This window comes from Bombus fervidus, chromosome 2 (assembly GCF_041682495.2).
Source record: "Bombus fervidus isolate BK054 chromosome 2, iyBomFerv1, whole genome shotgun sequence".
NCBI lineage: Eukaryota > Metazoa > Arthropoda > Insecta > Hymenoptera > Apidae > Bombus > Bombus fervidus.
Genome location: NC_091518.1, coordinates 2,988,204 through 3,008,724, shown reverse-complemented (window position 1 = coordinate 3,008,724; position 20,521 = coordinate 2,988,204). Strand labels below are relative to the sequence as shown.

The 20,521-nt window shown below is 35.7% G+C and overlaps 2 protein-coding genes across 5 annotated transcripts in view; both read right to left on the bottom strand.

The window, feature by feature from the left end:
- LOC139997566 (uncharacterized) overlaps nucleotides 1–12,498 on the bottom strand; it is a 39,916-nt gene extending 27,418 nt beyond the window's left edge. Inside the window, exons 1-2 of the mRNA XM_072021689.1 lie at nucleotides 12,355–12,498; nucleotides 12,045–12,231 (exon numbers count right to left, since the gene is read on the bottom strand). The gene's annotated coding sequence lies outside the window, so the exon portion shown is untranslated. The remainder of the gene's footprint in view (nucleotides 1–12,044; nucleotides 12,232–12,354) is intronic.
- Nucleotides 12,499–15,315: 2,817 nt separating this feature from the next.
- Nucleotides 15,316–19,681, bottom strand: Pan3 (Poly(A) specific ribonuclease subunit PAN3). Of its 4 annotated transcripts, XM_072021627.1 has the most exons (10): nucleotides 19,291–19,681; nucleotides 18,445–18,671; nucleotides 18,229–18,312; nucleotides 18,055–18,135; nucleotides 17,595–17,970; nucleotides 17,371–17,487; nucleotides 17,046–17,285; nucleotides 16,675–16,957; nucleotides 16,051–16,405; nucleotides 15,316–15,906 (listed from the first exon to the last, which is right to left on the bottom strand). In XM_072021627.1, the coding sequence occupies exons 2-10, from the start codon at nucleotides 18,520–18,522 to the stop codon at nucleotides 15,790–15,792; spliced, it is 1,731 nt and encodes a 576-aa protein (XP_071877728.1). In that variant the 5' UTR covers nucleotides 18,523–18,671; nucleotides 19,291–19,681; the 3' UTR covers nucleotides 15,316–15,789. The 4 variants fall into 4 exon arrangements, with proteins under 4 accessions (XP_071877728.1, XP_071877716.1, XP_071877724.1 ...); XM_072021615.1 differs by having other exon boundaries at nucleotides 18,055–18,312; XM_072021623.1 differs by having other exon boundaries at nucleotides 18,055–18,312; nucleotides 19,301–19,681.
- Nucleotides 19,682–20,521: the final 840 nt, after the last annotated feature.

The following is a 20,521-nucleotide window of genomic DNA, read 5'->3' as shown; positions in this document are numbered from 1 at the left end:
ACAGAGCGAACGAGTCCCTAGAGCGAAACGGTAGGAAAATATTTTTGTCCGGTAGGCGCCGCCATCATACAAACGTAGTCGTTGATCCTAAAAAATTCGCACGTAACCATCCGCGAGTGGCCTTTGAAGGCCATCCATTTCTTTGAAGTCGGGCTCGTTGCAAGCCCCAGTGTACCCGTATATTTTTAGTTACCAGTTTCTCCTTTCTTGTATATTACCGGGCTAGCCGTGCTGTAAAGGGCCATTTCTGCCCGTGGCCCGGATAAATGGCCAAGTGGAGGCGTGCATGCCGCTCAAAGCCGTATTCACTCAAATCTACTACTCTCATCTGCTTGCATTATATGTAAAAATCCGATTTTCCCTTATCCATCTATATTTTTTTCTTTTCCCACTTCAAGCGGCAAAGAAAGAAAGAATTAGTTATGTACGCTATGTAAAAAATTATTCGGATATTTATTTGTCTTCAACAAAATGTATTGCAATTATTATTAAATTACAGGTGAATCGAACTAAATTAATTTCATTGTTTTATAATCATTACAAATTCTAATTTTTATTGATACAACTAAAGAAATGAAATTTAAATTAAAATTTATTTCTAGCTCCTAAATATTTTAACAGATGCGTTATATTTTAAATATTTTATGTATTTTTGTATGCTATGTATATGCACTTCTTTTAAACTTTCCTACTATTAAATGTAGTTATGATAATCACAAAGAATAAAATCATTGCCGTTTGATTCATGTAACCGTAACGTTATTTGAAGTAAATCTTATCAAAAGTAAACAAGTATCTCGATGCTTTTCAGCAGTAATACATATATTTACGAAAGTATTTCGGTATACGAAACTATTATCGAGTATCGTCTGCGAGGGTATGTCCAATTAAAACTTTCTCTTGCATCGTTTCTCTACGAAATATGCAAATGTGGAGTATAAGGCAGAGACATAGAGGATGGGCTTGAAAAATCTGTTCCTAAGAGAAGTATTATAACGCTTATAAAATAATGAGCTTGAATATCATCCACAGTTTTTTTCTGTTAGCCAGCCCCCTATATTCTTGTTCACGTGAATAATTCATGGACGGAAATGAATAATAAAATATTACGAATCGTCGATGTACCGAGCTGCCTAAGTGCCACCTATTTCGCTGTTTTTACGCGTGTTGCGACCACGATTACCGACACGGACGAGCTGCATCAGATTGTAACACCGTGTTACCACCGAAAGCAATGATGTCCAATAGCCTGGTCATTTGCCGAGTATCTGCAGTTCGCGTTGCTAGTTTCGTACCAGGTCGGCAATCAAAATTTTTCCCAGTGTATTTCATTTTTTTTTTTTTTTTTTTTTTTATTTCGGACAATATAATTTACTACTTAGAAAATTTTCTGAAATGAAGTTTTTATTTCTTTCCTCTTCTTCCTCTTTTTTTTTTTTTAGAACTCGTTTCGCAGAAATCTATATTTTATCAAAAATTCCGTTTAACCCTATTAGTTTTTTCATTTTTTTTTATGTTGTTTTGTATTATATTTTTTCATAATTATCTGATTTATAATAACTTGAATAATTTTAAGAAATCGTGTTTCATATTTTACTTACTGTCTACACTGAGACTGCTATAAGGTAGTAAACATATATTTCGACTATATTTGACGAGGCAAGAGGAAAGCATCACGCGTTTGGCAGAGGTTAAAGATAATTCGTATCGGTGTGCTATTGCGACTTCCTTTTTTCCAGTTTACTGATACATCAGGTTTATCGAACAACCGTTTTCATTACTTATCGAAAAACGGATATCAAGGTTACTTACTGATTTTGCTTTACAAATAAATAAAATATAAACAAAGCTTCATATGCGAGTCATTCATTATACAGAATAAAAACAAACTTCTCACCGGGAAGTAATAAATATTTTTTTTCAAAACGGTCATGCACTTAGTTTCAAGCAGAAACTAAAAATAAAACAAAACGCTATTGAAAGATAAATCTAAAATTAATGATTATGTATTTTGAAAGTGAATAAGAGTGATAATAAACCATCATAAATTCATTAAAAATATTCTATTACCAAAAAAAGACAGCGATAAAAAGCTTCACAAAAAAGATTCCAGAATAACCAGTATCATAACTATATCAAAAAAAAGCATCTCCTCGTTCATTAATCTTCCGGAAGATAAGGAATATTTTTAGAAGTACCCTACTCGAGTTCAAAATTCATCATCGAGTCGTATAAAGATTCATCTTTATGTACAATAGTAAACGGACCCATGAGGCGGAAATCGTTTCCCGATTTCTTGCCGATCATAGCCGAAGTCGAATCAGGAGTGAAGCGGGAGTGGAATTTCAGCATGTCGCGGCCTTCGATAAGATCAATTTAATCGGGAGAACAAGAAAGTTCACGGGAGTCCAAAAGGGACTTCCACTTCCCTCCCCTCTTTTCTTCTTCTTCCCCTTTACCGTTCGATTGTCGAAGCAAACACCGAAAATCCGGGTCAGTGCACATCGTTACAAAGAAATCTACAGCCTAACGTCGCCATGTAATTTTGCGATTCCGCGTAATTGCTACTGATGACACAATAAATTCCTCTCTCCTGCCCTAAGAATCTTCAATTTCCGCCCTTCAACCCCTATATCCGGTCCATCCGGTACATGTGTCTCCTCGACGTCCCTCTTATTCCTCTCGCAAAGCCTCCTTTTCTTCTCTCTTACTCGTTTCTTCCCGTCGTCTCTTAAGGAGAACCTGGTTTTCTCCGGCGAAATACAAATTTGTCCGGGAGTGTTTGAAAAAGGAAGAAGAGGAAGAAGAACGAGGAAGAAATGCTCCGGGGACGAGGCGCGGAAACGCAAATGCTCGCAGCGACCCAGTGAATCATTTATCCGCGTCGTTCGTTCCGCGAACCCAGCGACAGAATCTTTCTTCCGTTGGCCTCTTTGCTCGCCTCTTCCGGCGCATTGTGAACCCTGTCCCCTACGTTTCCCTTTCCTCGCCGTTTTCGTTTCCCTCTTGGCAGACTACTGGGAGACTCTGGATCTGTGGATTACCCGGGACTCGGTTTTCTTCAATTATTAATCGTCTTTTGCGGTTCTGGTTGAGTTGCTGTTATAGTGAAAAGAGAGAGGAAACAGAGAAAAAGAGTGGAACGGATGAGTTTCGTTAAACGTTGCTAAAACAATTTCGTTGAGCTGTTAGAATGATTAATCTGCAAGGAAATGAGTATATATTTATGTGTTTGATAGGAAGTTGTTTTGTGTAGTTAGGTTGTGGTCGATGTAAATCTATTTGATTCTAAGTGGATACAATTTAAGCGGTCTCGAGTGACCCGGAAAGCTAGAGAGGTCTTTCTAGGGTTAAATGCTCCACTATTAGAGAACTTGGCTCTTTTAGTTCAATCAGTGACTTGTACGTGTGCTAATGTATATATTCTAATACTGTGCCATTGATGTTTCTATCTAGTATATTCTAGTGTCAAATTTTTTTCTCTGTTACTTATATTTAATTATTTTCTTTCCAAATACTAGATACTAGTATGAAATTGCTCTATACATTTAAATTATATTGTGTATTAATAACGTTCACTTTGCGATGGAAAGTGCGATGCTTTTGAACTTCTAAGGAACCAGTTCATTTTATTATCCAAATATCTACCAAAGTAACCTAAATTTGAACCTTTCTACTTACTAACCGGATATGTTTCCCTACCACAATTTTAGATTACATATGTGTCATCAGTAAGTAATATTACGTGCAAGTACATCTTCAGTGCGTACAAAGTACCGAACTTTAAACACAATTTTCTCTCAAAATTTCAACTATGTATTCGCAACATTGTTATATAAAGCGTGTAGCTTTCATGTCTACTAATTGTTTCATTCCCTTTCATTTACAACTTGCTACATCATCTTCCACTTTCCTTTTTCCATTTATTGTTACACCATTATATTATACACTAACGCAATTTCTGTTAATTTCAGTTTAAAGTGCTTCAAACAAAAAAGATGAAAAATAAATGAAATTATGCCCTTCAAAAGATTCGACAGAAAGATTAATTCGACGAAGAATTGGAGGAAGAATGGCGAACGAAATTTCGAGATCCCACGGCACACGACACTTGACATTATCTTCGCTGCGGTCGTTTTAAAACGAAACGATGCTGCTCGTTGGAAACGCGGCTGCAATTTCATCTATATACATCTACGTCTGGGGACACTTAAGTTGCGAAAGGGATGACGAGGAACTCGTCCATGCAAATTGACATTAATATGCAATTGGAACAATAGATCCCAATTAATTATCTCTGGTTAATTGGGATGCCCTGTCGTGCTGCACGACGTCTTAACGAAGTTACCATGCATTCCCCCTAATTTGGCAGCAAAACGATACGAAATTGCGCGATGTTGCCGGAGAAAATTAATATTTACCATGGTAATTTCAAACACGCCTGCATCTTTCATTTACACGCGATACCAACGTGTTGAAATTATTAAAATTACCGATTTGTTGTTACCGTGATAAATTCCAACGATATATTTTACCATCTTCGCCACCGATGCATCATTTACGTTCCATCGAATGTAAAATTTGATTTTTATAGCTATATTTGCACTATTCTATTCTATGATAGGAGGAATTGTTTTGAGTTTTAGAGAATATGTATTGAAAATTCATTTACCAGACTCAAGCACCTATGTTGTACAGACACCATTAAAGTAGATGCTCGTTAAAGTAAATTAGCTGTTTGACGAACATTCAGTTACTTACACGTGAATCATTAAATTGATTTCGTCAATAACTATGGAAACAATAAACTTCGCGCCTTATGACTAGTATTTTTGGATTTTACTCGTCAAAAGCCTCCTTGCCCTCCTCCGATGAATATTCGTAACCTAACCTCACAAAATCCCTACTATAAGATAATACCAACGATAATAATCGTAATTACTACAGCCACGAAGAGCATTTGATGGAATCGAGGGTCGAGCCTGTAAAACTGGTAACCAGATCACCAAGCTAGGGGATTTCGTTTAAAAGCCAAGACAACTGACCAGAAGTAGAGTCGAGAAGAGGGCGCGAGCGAGCGATTATTCGGCGAGCGTTAAGCGAACCGACTTGGAATCTAGATACTTCCGATAAGGCCGTATCTGCGAGATACGATCGGCACCTCGATGCCAGCGGCACGTTGCTGTCGTAGGATTTGAAGGGAAGCGAAAAAGAAAAGATGATGTGGTGGTAAACGACGAAGAAAACGGGAAAGAGGAGAGAGAGAGAGAGAGAGAGATAAAAAAGGAGAAAAAGGTGGGGGAGAGTCGCGTTAAGCCGGGATAAGAAGCGTCTTACGGTGAGATCGTTACGAGACGATCCATTTTCCTTGCAGCGGCTAGAAAAAGATCACGAAACGAGGAAGGAAAGAAAAGAAGGGGCGACCGTTTACATACCGTGGTATTTCCGGTGCCGTGTCTTCCGGCGATTCGTGAGAACCGGGGAAGCTTCGCCGACTCTTCTATCTTTTCTATCCCCTATGAGCAACAAGCCACCTCGTCGTTTCACCTCTGATGCTTCGCTGTTACAAGGCGAAATTCTCGTTAAAATTTCGATACAATCCCCTAACTTGTAGAAAGGTACTACTTCTTTTTCGATTTTTTAGTTGTGATACTTAACTTAATGTTTGGAATGATTTGAAAGATTATCAATATATGAAGTCATTAACATAGATCTCACGTATAATTACTTACTAACCTATAATTCTATGACGAATGACAATTCATAGATTTGACTTTTATTACATAAGTAGAATAAAACAAGAAGATTTATAATTTTAATTGTACAAAGTATTTTTACTTTTTGCTTTTTGTACTCTAATTCTAGGTTTTTAGTAAGATAGCTTTTAGTGTTTTTGTGAGATTTATATACTTCCTATTAAAGGAAGCACGGGAAAAGGAATGTTTGAATAGCGGAAGATTATCTTTAACCAAATAAAGATATCGCGTTAACATCAGTGAAATCAAAATAATGGGGATACGTTTCACCGATTTGTCAAGAGATTTTACTTCATTACAGGATTTCATATACGATACCTTGTATACTTGTGTAATAAAATGGAGAATTTCATAAAAAATAGGATTAATCAATTTATCTTCTGATAGGTTCAAATATAGAATCTGATAACAAATGCTTTATTAGAAAATAATAGTACGTGCAAATATATTTTGTAGCTACTATTGTATAGAGATCAAATAATAACACAAACATCGCATGTAATCTGCGTGTTCTTAGTTCTGTCAACGAAATTTCAAGATGGTTGCCGGATGAATCGTCCTCGCAAGGTAATTCGGAAAAGGATGTTATTCCTCGGGCGTGAAAAGTGTTCACTTGTAGCTATTACGCGTTATATATTGCGCCTGGCTGTAATGCTTGGTGAAAGGGTTAAAACCCCGGACAGAACGAATACATTTCGCCCCGATGGAGAAGGGGAACAGGAAGCTAAGACGTTTATTATAAAGGGAAAGAGAAACGGAACGACGTAAACTGTGCGCCATTTACATACAATATATCCACGAGTAAACCCGCATTTTCTACTGTATGTGACATCTACGTCCTTTCCGACAGTCCAGGAGACGAAATGTTTCGCCCGCGCGATGATTTACATCGCAAACACTCGATGCATGAATGTGTTCCTAGCCACGCAAACAACAAGAAAAGCTTCATTGAAAAAGCAGTGACATGTCGACCGAAGAAATTTCAATCGATATCGTTGAATCTCGGATGCAAATGTTTAATCCTTTTAAATATGGCTTTCGTCAATGGACGACAAAACGAAAATTTCAGTGAGTGGTATTAAAATCTTAAATGATTTTGAGATGAAAGAATCGCTTATCGAAGACTCTATTTTATGATAATTATACAAATAATTATAGCTTTGTGTTTATACTATAAAATTAGGAACGATTTATGGAATTATACCCGTATTTAAAGGGTTACAATACAAAGGGCTACAATAGCCAGATAGCAAGTTTCGTGGATCGAATCTATTAATACGCTCGGTCGATAAATTATCGAGCAAGTTAACTGCATAACTGACCTTGTCAGAATCAGGAGGTAATCGACATTTTAACAAATTTTCGAGTGTAAGAATGTATTATTTTATGAAATCGCTTTTCGTCCACGTTTTCTGAATAAAAATAGTTGACGAAAAGCGGAAAAGGAATATCATGAATATCTATGAGAACATTGAAATTCTAAGAGGTTAGGATCTCTTAACGGAAGACTCTCGGACGGAAGTTCTTGTCAAACATGAAAAAAGGCTAATGCATAATGTAGAAAAAGAGAAAGGAAACGAAGGTTAATTTATTTACATGAGTCTATGTTCTTGGAAATGTCTAGAATCGATTAAATAGAATGTTACGCGTTTTTTCAGATAAACGCCCGGTGGTGACATGTATGCAAATCGCTCGTGATCGGACGTGTAGAGTGCATCGATCAAATTTCTGATGTCATGATTTTTGTTACTGTAATGTATAAATAATCGAACGTTTCTTTAAATATTCCTAACTTGTAGAATACAAGAATGATATGTATATATCCTTCAATACATTTTTATATCTTGATGAAAGAATATCATTCTGAATTTTAAGTCCAAAATAGAAAAACTATTAAACGTTATATTAAAACCGATTAAATTAAAATGTACTTAAACATGTTCTATCCACATGAAAAAAATTACCTACTTTTTCTCTATTTTTTTTTCTATATGTGAAAAAGCAGAGGAACATTTGAATTCAAATTATTCCTGTTTAACATGGATATTATGTCAACGATTTCCCTCATTTATTGGACTTTTTTTCGTTCTCTATTCTCTTCTTTGCCAGAGAAGCGGAAAATAGTCTGGCTCGAATTACGAAACTATCGTAAATGAGCTTTTTCAATAGAAACCTATTCCAGTAAGAAACTCGTATGGTTATACGCATGATATGCTATCTGGATATGGTGCTGACAATGAATCTCGATCGTACACCGTCCTCAAGCCTATATGTCTTGCTGACAATTTAACAGCGCGATTCGTACGATACTGTCGATACGATAAACTGCTCGGGGAACGCGAGATGCTTGCAAATTGGCGGCAACTATGTCGCCACATGTAACACAAATTGAGGTTAATTAAAGAGGGAAATATAGCGTGGTAATACGGTCATGATACGTCTAAATGCATTCACATTTTTAATAGACCTTCAGACTTACACGAAATCAGCTTTAATCCACAATGTAATACGATAAATACGATAAATTATACAGGGTATCCAGAAATTAAATAAATAAATTAGTTTTATATAAAATTACGTGTAGATAAACTGATTTACATTTTTTTTTTTTTGAAAAGCAAGATTTGAAAAAATTGTATCTAATTTTGGATGTTAGGACAATAAGCACAAGAATTTATCTATGCCCTTGTACACGATAATTAAAAAGTTAATAACATTAACGTATGGATAAATAGTCTTCATATACAAAGATCATGAATATCAATTTGTATTTTACTTTGAACTTTAATTATCAGCGAATTTCAGCGTTATGCTTCAAGTCACGTTATAATTTTAATCTGCTTCAGAGGAGGTACAAATGTCAGTGGCACTAAGAATAAACATAGACATTACGATAAGCAGGAAATCAGAAAATGAGTGTCACTCGTGCTTCAAGATTCATATATCAAGCTATTCTGTTATTCGCGTGTACTATATGCTACGAAAGAAAATCGAGACAGTTTCCCGTGGACGAAGCCGAGTCTTTCGAGATCCCGTGAAAAATATGCATGTCACAGTATCATCGTGAAACCTTTTCCGACACGATAAAACACGACGTCGTGAATTGCTCACATGTTGTCGAGACCCCGTGCTTCTCTTCTTTTTCCCTCCCTTTTTACTTTCCTCCCTCCCTAACCCTCTTTCTCGTACGTAATATGATTCCATCACGGCAATGGCAAATATTGCACGCAATTTCCCCTCAAATTGCTCTCGTGTAACTTAATTCGCTGGCGATGGCGAAGCGCGTCAACCCTCCTTTTTTTCCATCGGTGATAATTTCTCTCACGATATCAGTCACACAGATACGCTTTTTTGTCAGGGTCTCCGCCATGTTAGACGCTCGCGACGATCCACCAGAATCGAAACTCTTTTTTATGTACGATTACAACTTAGCCTGCATACATACTTTAGTTGTTGCAAAAAAGAATCATGGAAATTTGATATTTTAGTTGGTTTAAGTTTAAGTTAACTCTCATCTTCTAATTTATTCAATAATAGGTCAAAAATTTTTAACTGGAAAGAAAATATCGAAAGAAGAGGTAAACATCCATAGTTTTATTATGGTACAGAAAAAAGATAAGTTTCAAAAAGTTGTTAGAAACACAGATACAAGATAAAGAAAATATATTATTTATAATTGCGCGTTTCTTATAATTTCCACGTGATACTGGCGACGAAACTTTTCGTACTACATTAGTCGAAACAATTAAGAGACTTGCTTTCACTGAGAAAGCTTTGAATATTTATTTTGTCGCCCGGTAAAAACGTTTATACGAACAGTTTAATAATTCTGAACGATGTAATCTCTTACTTTTTTAAGTACCTTTTTCGTTTGCAAATTCCCATCTTCCGCATATAATTCACTCAGTGAAACCAATGAAACCAGCAAGTCATGACTGAGAGTAGTTTCTTGATATCTCACGTTACCACTATCAAGCAAGTATCACTTATCATCGAAGCATACACATACATACACATTATGTTTCATTAACATTATCAAACTGCTAACGCCAACCCTTCATGAGAGTTAATTTAACATCTATTGTCAATGCCATCTGCTAAATAAAAGTTGGAACATTTGTTCCTTGGACTTTGAAATCGCTAGTTAAAAACTTCTAGGGAAAAAGTTTTTAGGAACACCGGTGCAGATGTTTAGAGAACGCGTAGTAAAATAGTGAATTATGGTAACATTTTGTGAGAAGAAAGAAAGCTACTAACGAATAATCTTATTGATAGCATTTTCGTCTAAACTGGGTGCAACTGAATTTATCATCGAGGAAAGGGGAATGAAGAAAAAAAAATGATCGATATCCGGACCAACGTGTTTTTCTCAAGTGTTATCTGCTTCAAAGGGTTGTTACAACATCATGTCGCCTACACAATATCCTTTAATGAATTAACACACGAACGTACAGAGGGTGACGCATACAGCTCGAAAAAAAAATCGTTAATCATTGGCTATCCTACGGAACCTGTGTACTATCCAAGATAAACATGTATTACACTTTTCATATCGAGAAGCAGACCTTATTGCGTAAAAAGCCGAGAGAGATGTATCTATGCATGTGTGATAAGTCCATGAGCGTGAACTGTGTATATAGTACCTTTTTATGGAATACGGTATCTTCAAAGTGGTGTATCCATTAAGTGTACTGTCATATCGCCACGCGTTTTTTACCACGTTTTCGTTTAGAAAACTTTGATAAAAGAAGATCATTTCGGATACTTTATGGAGTAATTACCATTTTTATAGGGAACACCGGTTCCCCTAAAATTATATTACAGAATGTTTAATGTCTGGTGTTTTAACTACTCAAATAACAAAGATTTCATCTTCAACCTGATCTTTTTACTGTCCGAAATTTTAACTAAGATAAATGGATTTGTATCCTAGCATACAATTCACTCATGGAGAATGAAATGCTATATTATGTCACGTACATAAAAGATCTTCTATCTGAATGTGGAACTCATGCTGTCATATTTGCAATATCTATATCTTGTTTTCTTAAAGCCTAATTATATTTCAAAATTTTAAAAAATGAGAAATAAGATTAGAAAAAGGGAATAATTTAAATGAAAATAAGTTAAAGAAAATTCTAGAAGAAACTTTGACGGTACATCAGATTCTACGTTCAAATACCTTCATAGCTATTTTCAATTCCAACAATAGATTCGATCTCTCGTGTAAAACTTAAAACTACTTTAGAACTGTCGGTCGAAGCGTTGGCAAAGTTCCTTCCAATGAATTCTTTCTGTTCATGGGGTTTGCCGGTTGTAATTCGAGATGCAGACCGATGTCTCTACGCTTTCAACGAGAAAAACAATACGCAGGGAACATCGAACCTACACAATAAGCTCAGAACGTGAAAATCATGATTCAATTTTCTATTACGAAATTTCTTTTTATTTCGAATAAAATACAATTAAAAATTTTTCAAATTTAAAAACAAAATTAATTTTTTAAATGATAAGGAGATATTTACAATAGATTGCACATATAAATGTAAGAAATATATTTATATCAATATTAAAAACTCGTATGAAAAATGAACGAATAATAAAGCGTGCAAGTTTCTGCACACTTCTGTTAGGACATATGAGAAAAGTCTGGTGAAAATACGCTGAACAACGATCGGGTTTCGATCTTCTTATTCTATCGAGAATCGATACATAAGACGCGTGGTCCATCGAGGGAGGCCGTCTAATAAGCGTATTACGTTAGAAAGAAATAGCTAACCACGATTCGCGGATAGAGGGTGAAAGAGAGAAGCCGATAGAGTCCATCGATCGTCGACGGCAAACACGAGCGCGCTCGCCGAAAAAAAGGATCTGCAGACTCGTCTCGATAATCGAGAAAATTATATTAATGTTTCCACAACAGATACAACATTATGTCCAAATCTAATATCTTATAATTGGAAAAAATGAAAATTATATTGCAAATCGTAGGCGCGAAATGAGTGGTAGAGTAAGGTATACCTATAGAGAAAGAGAACGGTAAATTACAGGGCGGGTCTTGCCGTGGAAAATCGATGGGAATACACGGAGAGCGTGTAGAACGAAACACGACGGTGCTCCAGAAGAAAATTGCTTCGCGTCTTCATCGACGACGCGCGATCACTTTCGTCACGGAACCCGCGCACGTAAAAGGTCCACCATTTTCACGCTCGTGGATCGACATGAGAATTATAATGGAGAAAGAAATTCTGAAGAAAAAAAAAAGAAAATGATAAGTATATTACATACCTCGCGCCGTCTCGAAGATGTAAATGTTCTCTTGCTTATTTTCCAGGAACAACCCGATGTGGCTTGGTAGTCCTGCTGACGTTTACGTGTATGTTGACACGCTCGACGATGCAGGTGGTGGTAGCGGTGGTAACAGCGACGCTGGTAGTGGTAGTGGTGGTGGTGGTGTAGCGATGGTGATGCCCCGCTGGTAGTGTTTGGAGATACGAAAAAATGTATACGCGTAACGCGACTGCGCCACTGGACCGAAGTGAGACTGGCTCGAAGCGAGTCTACCGACTACTAACTACCAAAGCGACGTGATACGAACCGTGTGCGTCCTCGTCGCGGTGCTACCGTGTACTACGTGTTGCTGCTGCCAGAGCCACTACCGCTCTACTCGCTCCACGACGACCTCTTCCCTCTTCTGTGTCTGTGCCTCTCTACCATCCCTCCGAGTCTACGCAGCAGCAACCTTCGCCTCGCACAAGCAGCGCGGCGCGGGGTTGCCGCTACCAACGTCGCCCCATCGTATCGTTCCACTGCGCTGAAGGATATTTTCAAACTATACCTGTAATGTATAGAATCTGCCTGTTATTTTGCATCGCTGCTCCGCGGGTTTCGCCTCTACAGTCATGGAAATGATAAATATTATATCGCCCAGAGATAATGTTGCTAATCGTCTGTAACGATGGGATTAAGCGGAAAGAGATGAAGCCCCGCTAGTATTAAACTCGAGAGTAATCTAGAGAATAAATATAGATCAATGTCCTCCAGATAAATATACGAAATTATTAGAGGTTTTAACAATGTTTGAGGATCGTTTAAGGGATTCATTTGAACGGAGACGTAAACGAATGGTGATGGTAATAATATTACGGTTAAGAATAAATGTAAATTTCAAATACAACGTTGTATCGTGGGAGACAAGTATGAATCGATACCTCTGTAGTTAGAAAGAAAAATACAGATAAAGTACAAGGGTTATAGACGATAGCACGAGAAGCGTGACATAAAATGAGATGTACATTAGAAAATGTAATTCACGCCATTGTATTTTGCAAGTTTTTTTTTACCGACAATCGTGTTATGTACTCGCGTTACATTCCCTTTTTTGACGTTTAACGAGAATTAACAAATAACTTTGCTCGTAAGGTATTACGTATATTGTGACGTCATTGGGATACCAAATTATCCAAGCATTTCCCAGCATTTGCATTTGCTAATTAAAAAATAAATGGGATAAAGAGGATGAAAATTGTTTGAAACGATATCGTTAAAAGTAGCGATTACATATTTTAATCAACCTCGTATTTCCTACGTAAATCGTGTTACTACCATCGTCATGTAAATTTGCCACGACACACATACATTACCAGATAACTTGTCTCTCGTATCTAGCCAACGATTAATCTCCGTAACGTGGCGATTAAACCACGACTGTGAGTAGGCAAGAATATCGATTCAAACGAATCAGATGCAAAACATGGTGTGTACGATGTTCGTGTGCGTGTGCACAAGCCGAGGAACAGTTAACCGTTATGGGAAGGGAGAAAAACACGCGCTAACGAACTTCATGTTGACCAATAGTCGTGGCGCGTTCTTGTTCGACCTACACGTCCGATAAATGAATTCTGGTAAAATTTTTTATCGTTAAAATACCTCGACTTCACGAAAGTCAACACGCAGAAGGGACAAGAGGGGAATAACTACAGATGGACGGGACACTCAATATACCATATATTGCGCGAGCATGCTTCACTGGTATCTCGCTTTTCTTGGAACACACAGAAGAAGTTAGACGTTCTTCCTCACCAAGTTCAGGTCATATACATTCGCTGGTTCCTTAATTGCCAGCCAGGAGTGGTTTCTCGCTCAGGAGGCATACCGACTAGTCTCTTTTCAACCCATACACTGACGATGTGCTTCATGCGACCTTCCGTACAATCCAGTTTCACGATCGTGGGACGATCAGAAAAAAAATCGCCTTGCGCAAGGGTTCGCTGCTCCGGCCGTCAGTTTAAAGTTTCTTAACGACCGGCGGAACTGGATTTAAAGTGAACACGATTTTACGATCTTGTTATAGGTATATCTTAGATCTTTCATTGTGTTTATAAGATGATAGATCGAACAGATTACTTTAACTGGATCTATCGACTACTAAAGTATAAAACATTTTCAAAAGAAATCAAAATGAAAATTATATGAAATAATACATAAAGTAAATCCCTAAAATTATGCGCCGTTGTAAATTTATAAAATTTGTATAAAAATTACAAATTGATATTAATGCGACTATTGAGTAACGTTGAAGTTTGTTAACGTATGTTTTTTCTGATATTAAAAAAATGTTCCACTAATAAGAAATATTATTTTTATGAACAATGTATATTATTGTTGAATGTGATAAAAAAGTATCGCATAATGTTAGCGTGACGTCTCTGGGTTAGCGGGTTGATGTCGAATAAAATGAAGACTTACACGCTGTCGTAGTAAGTGTATATGGCTGATACGTATACGAGAAGTGATTGTCAGAAGTGACACTGCACGGGGGAGTAAATCACGTCGGCATTAAGACAATTAGGTGTAGAACGACGGGTTCAGCCGAGTCGGTTGACGTGTCTTGGACAGAAACAGATGTCTAATATGCCCTTTATTTCGACTCCATGGTCAGCCATACATGCACATATAAGTTAAACACTTATTCGAACCACAGGACGTACGTAGGATAAATGCATGGGCGTCGATACGGAGCATTAGAAATGAGGAATAATGTGACACATATTGTAATCATGTAATTACGTAATTTTCGTTCGTTACAACAAGTTATATATAGGAAAATTGTTGTTTAAAATATATATAGGTATTACCCCTGAACTCGTGTACCGTTGAAAAATACATGCATAAGTTCTGGTTTAAGGTTGCATTTCACGAATAAATCGCTAGCGGCAACCATGTGCATGATACTATTGAGAGAGTGTGCGCGTATGCAAAAGTCTACCCGTGCTGCGGTCGTGCAATTGTGCGAAGGAAATGAGATCAAGTTTGAGTGATTGCGGACAGCAGTCGAACAGAGGCGGAGAGAGGCAGGGAATGGAGATAGGATAGTTCAAGAACCGAATTTACAGATTGCCAGCTGGATAAACTGAAACAAACGAAATACCAGATTTCTGCGAACATCAAATACCATCGTTTATAATTATTGATACTTAAAATATAAAAATATATTATTACAGAGAAATATTGTGGATTTTTAATGACAGGACACTTTGAAATAATTACACACGATTGATTAAGATTGCTTTCAAAAATAAACATTTATTTCAAAATTAATGCTTATCAATTGTATCCTAAAAACTAAGATCTATCCTATACACTGATTGTGTTTAGATGTATTCGCGCACAAAACATCTTAAGAATTCATTACACCTTTACGTTATGTATAATCTTTTGTTTGTTTGTATGCTACCGTAATAGCTTTCACAACAAGATCACACATTTTCAGATTTACACCATCACACTCTTTGCACACATACACATATTACATTCAAATACCAGAATGTATTTTGTATATAACCTTCCACATTTGTAATCATGCTTACAAACTGGTTCATGTATTATTATTCTTATCGCTAAACTTAATTCTTAGATTAAATCTTACTCTTCTATGTCTTCATAAAAATTAAAATAACATACAATCGTGATATCACATTTGTAGTTCAGAGTATGTACTATCTGGTCAACCGAGAAAAAATGTGGCACGGATCTAAACAGCTTCTTTTGTGGATTGTAACAGCTCTCCAAATGAGGTTTCCAAACATTGTCGTAGTTCTGCATAACTTACTACTAATATACTCTGTTCATCTCGTGACATCAAACATACCTATAAAATTAGAAAAATACATTTTAAAGTACATATTGAACGATTTTTAATTATTTGAATATTTTGTATATTACTAAAGAAATTGAAGTTTCTTTAAGAAAAAGAAGAAAAAAGAAAATACGATTTTGGAAAGAAAAAATATACCTTGTCTTGTGAACCTGCATCCAACTTATTTAAACAAGATACAACATGTGCCATATCCAACCAAGGTCTTCCATCAGCTGCTACCTGATGGAAAACATAATCCCTAAACAATTTGAGCATGTATCGGTCACCCGTCTCTGCCCACGTAGGTTCCATATTAAGGTCGGGTCTTTCGTTAATAGAACCCAACTTTACAAGTAACTTAAATAATCTCCCGTTTTCCAACTCCTTGGCCAGTTCATTTTCCAATATATCAGATCGAAATTGAGCTGCATCTAATTGCGTATAAAATCGCGCTCCAATCATCGGCATGAGATCTGTTACACTTCTTCGTGGTTGATTCGAAAGTAAATATCTGTAAAATTATATTCGTTTATGAGAACATACATTAACACGAACATAGATACATTAGGTAACATAAGATGTGTCATTTCTTTTTTCTTTATCAAAAGTGTCAATTTCATAATAAAATCTGTCTCGCATAAAAGGTATTATCTCAAAATGATTATAAATAAATCAAGTTAAATAGTGAAATGTTGAATTGATGAAGAAATGTACTGTTTTTATCATATTAGAAGTTAATGAGTAAAAAGAATCTATGAGAAAGATAAAATGTATACAAACAGAATAAGGTTTCGAAGATCCGCAGAGTAGGAACGTGCGACGAGCTCGAGGCAGGCTTGCACGTTGTCGCGATGGACGGCAATGAGACTGCGACTTGCTAATGCCAACACCAACCTTCCTAAGGCCAGTAAATCATCTTGCTGATGGTGTGGTATCAGCGAAAGTGAATTTGCTGAGTTTCCATCGAAAGTAAGAACATCTGATATAGCTGCACAACTTAAACGAAGTCTTGTTTGTGACGTAAGTAACACTTTTGTAGGATCTAAACATCTATATGCCAAACCTATAAATCATCAAAATAAAAAAAATTATTTAATTACCTAGACAATGAACAAATAAGATGTAAGGTAATGTAATTGATAGATACAAACCAGCAGCGTGTATAACACGAAGTGCGGCAGTGAGTTGAATTATGTAGCTCCATATAACACTTTCTGGTAACATACTACCATGCTGTTGCCTCAAAATAGTATTCTTGGTATGACTATAAGGTCGAGGAGCATTTGGATCCGAAGAAAATGGATCTGTATAACCATTTAATTCGGTTCTTGAGAAATGTTTAGTTAATAACGTTTCCGATCCGGGATGATAATCGTAAACAAATACTATGGCTGAAATAATAAAAGTACATTTTCATAAAAGAAGATTTTCATAAAAATACATTTATCAATTTCGTTTTAAGACGTTAATACTCACAATTGTCACCAAAAGCCTTGGTGGTAAAAACTTCTCTTAACTGAATCAAATTTGTATGTGATAATCTCTTCCACATATCTACCAACATCATACACTTTGTATTGGCAAGTCTGAAATCTAAAAACAATGATTATTATTATATTATAATATAATAATTATTTCATTACCAATTCTGTACCTCTTACATGGTATTAAATAGTTCGTAAGGATATAGAGATATTTACCATGTATACGTCGCAGACAATAATGTGTACCACTTTTAATGCTGGTAGCTTTGTATGTCGAACATTGGTATCCCAATATTGCTGAAGCAGGTTTGTGAATTGCTTCCAATGGACACAATTCATGATAATTATCCACCTCGTTTGGTAGGTCGGGAAATCGTACTACATCAGGTTGTGTTAACGTTAAAGCATTTTTTTGAAGAATGTCCATTCTTAAACTCTCACTGACAAAGAAACTCGGGTTTGCTTGCGGAGGAGGGGTTGAGGGAGCTGAAGAACTATTAGATGACACAGGTTTTGTAGATTTTACTGGCTGGAGGTGCGCAGGTGTACCTGGATAGACATAGCCTATCTGACCTGCTTCTAGATTTCCAATCTATACACAAAAGATATTAATTAATTTGTTAATCAATTGAACAGAAGTAACGAAAAGCTTTTCTGAATTCCAACAGCTACTTACAGTTTCTGTTCCTTCCTCAGTTCCAACAGTATCAGCTGCTGCATTCCCAAGGTAGAAATATGTAGTACCACCCACATTCTCCTGTGAGTGATAAGAATTATTGAAAAGGTTCGGAGAACTACTGTTGCTACCAGTAAGAGCTCTTCTAGGTACAAATTCTGGACTGGCAGTTACCTTTTTCTGTGAATCCAGAGAAAGGTTTGACAATTGTTTTGTGACAACTGTAGTATTTAAAGTTATCGCTGGACTTTGACGATTCTGTTCAAAAATATAAAATAAAATTATATTAATGTGTATCTTTTCTATAACTTATTAATGGATATCTTGTGTATATATATATATATATATATATATATATATATATATTTCAAATAAATTGCAAATAATTACCATGTAGGTAGCAAGCTTTGATTCCAATGGAACGCCGTTTGTTTGAGGAGTATATGGAACAAACATTGATGGGTCCATCTCTTCCTCAACCACTGCATTTACTGCCACACTTAACCCTCACTTCTATTGTTTGTATTTTTCTTTCAACGGGAATGAACAAATGTACTTTATGTGTGATTATATTTCCTTGTTACACAGATGCACAATATAGCATCAATCTCCAAAGCCTGCAACACATTTTATAAATACACAAATAGAAATAAAGAATAAACTTACAATTACTTATTTTACATATTACTCCAACTATCATTCAATATCATTTTGTAACAATAACTATTCAATAATAGTATAAACTATAATATATATATAAAGTTCAAATAATTATGTATGCTTTGTCAAAAAATTAGTTCATTTGTTCTCATGTGACAAAATTCAAAGTTAAAAACATTACTATCTTCTATTACTATTAAAAACAAAAAGACAAAAATTATTAAACAAATAAGTATATGTCCAAAGAAGTTATCATCTACTTAGAAATTACAGAAAACCGATTTATTTTTATTTACACTACTCGAGATTTACTCCGGTATCTGCTTGTGTTCGTCAAATCGGTAATGCATAAATTCGATATAAAATATACTGCTCGTTATAAACGAAGGTATCAACTTGCCGCGTATGACTCAGTACGACTAAACATAACAACAAATCGTAAATCCTGAATGAAATTTCGGGAACGATGAACACAGCTCGAGCCAAGAAAAAAGAAGGAAAACCGAAAAGAACAAGTAGAATCGCATGCTATAGCAATGGCAGCTGATTTTGACAATACGAGTGAAAAAGACGCACAGGATATAACCTTGATTCCACGTTATTGCTGATGCGAGGTATTCACTCTTGAACACAATTTCGATCAAAAGTCCGTACGATTGTGCAATAAAGATACTAAAAACGATCTAATACGGCTACGTGTACGATAAAACGCGTATGGCAAGTAAGCATGGCAACATAACCACTTACACTGTCACTGATATAGCGTCGATAGTACGGCGCCAAAATTCCAATCTCTCCGGTTTCCAAAACGGCACTATAAACGCACTCAACGAAATACAACTGTGAAGTGATCGTTTCGAAGCAGCCTGATCGTATTATAACATTCCGTAGACAAAGGAGAAAGCAGGACCAATCCGAAACTTGTATGTTTATGGTGTTCTCCCTTTACTCCGGCCTCCTATTTTTCTCTTTCTCCCTCCCTTTCTTCCATCCCCTCTATTCATACCCTTCGATCGGAGCAGCTGTCTCTCTACCACAGCTTGTCTCCGGGCGCGCGAGTCACGTACCTGTATATTTACCTTTTCGAACCCTCTTACTAATTACATATATTGTTCTTATTTATGACTTATCCCTATTTATGACTTATTCTTATTTCTGTATTATTTTCTTAATAAATGTCATACTGTACTAATTTTAGATGATTTCATTTCAAATTCGATTTTTTTGAAAACTAAGAATTATATGAAAGAATTCTATTCTATATTTTCGACTTTTTACATATAGAATTACTCTATTGCCGATTATACCACGATTGTTGCGATACGCTGTATATGTCAAATTATATTTCGAAATAGGAAAAATTATACACTAGGGTACTAATTATTGTACATTGTAATATATATGATCGATCTATATCAATAGATTTTATGTTTTTATTCTTTTTATAAACAAAATATTATTATGTTTCCATGGAAAATTGGGAAGTATGATTTTAGAAAAACTAGATCTACTGACAACTGAAATATAGAATTTGTAGCAAAAGTGTAACGAAAACTAAAAAAAAAAAAAAAAAAAAATGTTTAAAATAAAATTTTAAAAAATAAAATTAAAAATTAAAATTAAAAATTAAATAAAATTTTGTTTAAAGCATCTAGTATCAGTACGAGTAAATTATTTGCAATATTCTTGGATAATTTTTAAATTTATATAACACGTTGTTAATGAGAATCATTTAAAGAGAGACTTTCGAATTCGAAATACGATTTTATTTCTGTTACATTGTTTACTACAAAACAGTGACTCATAT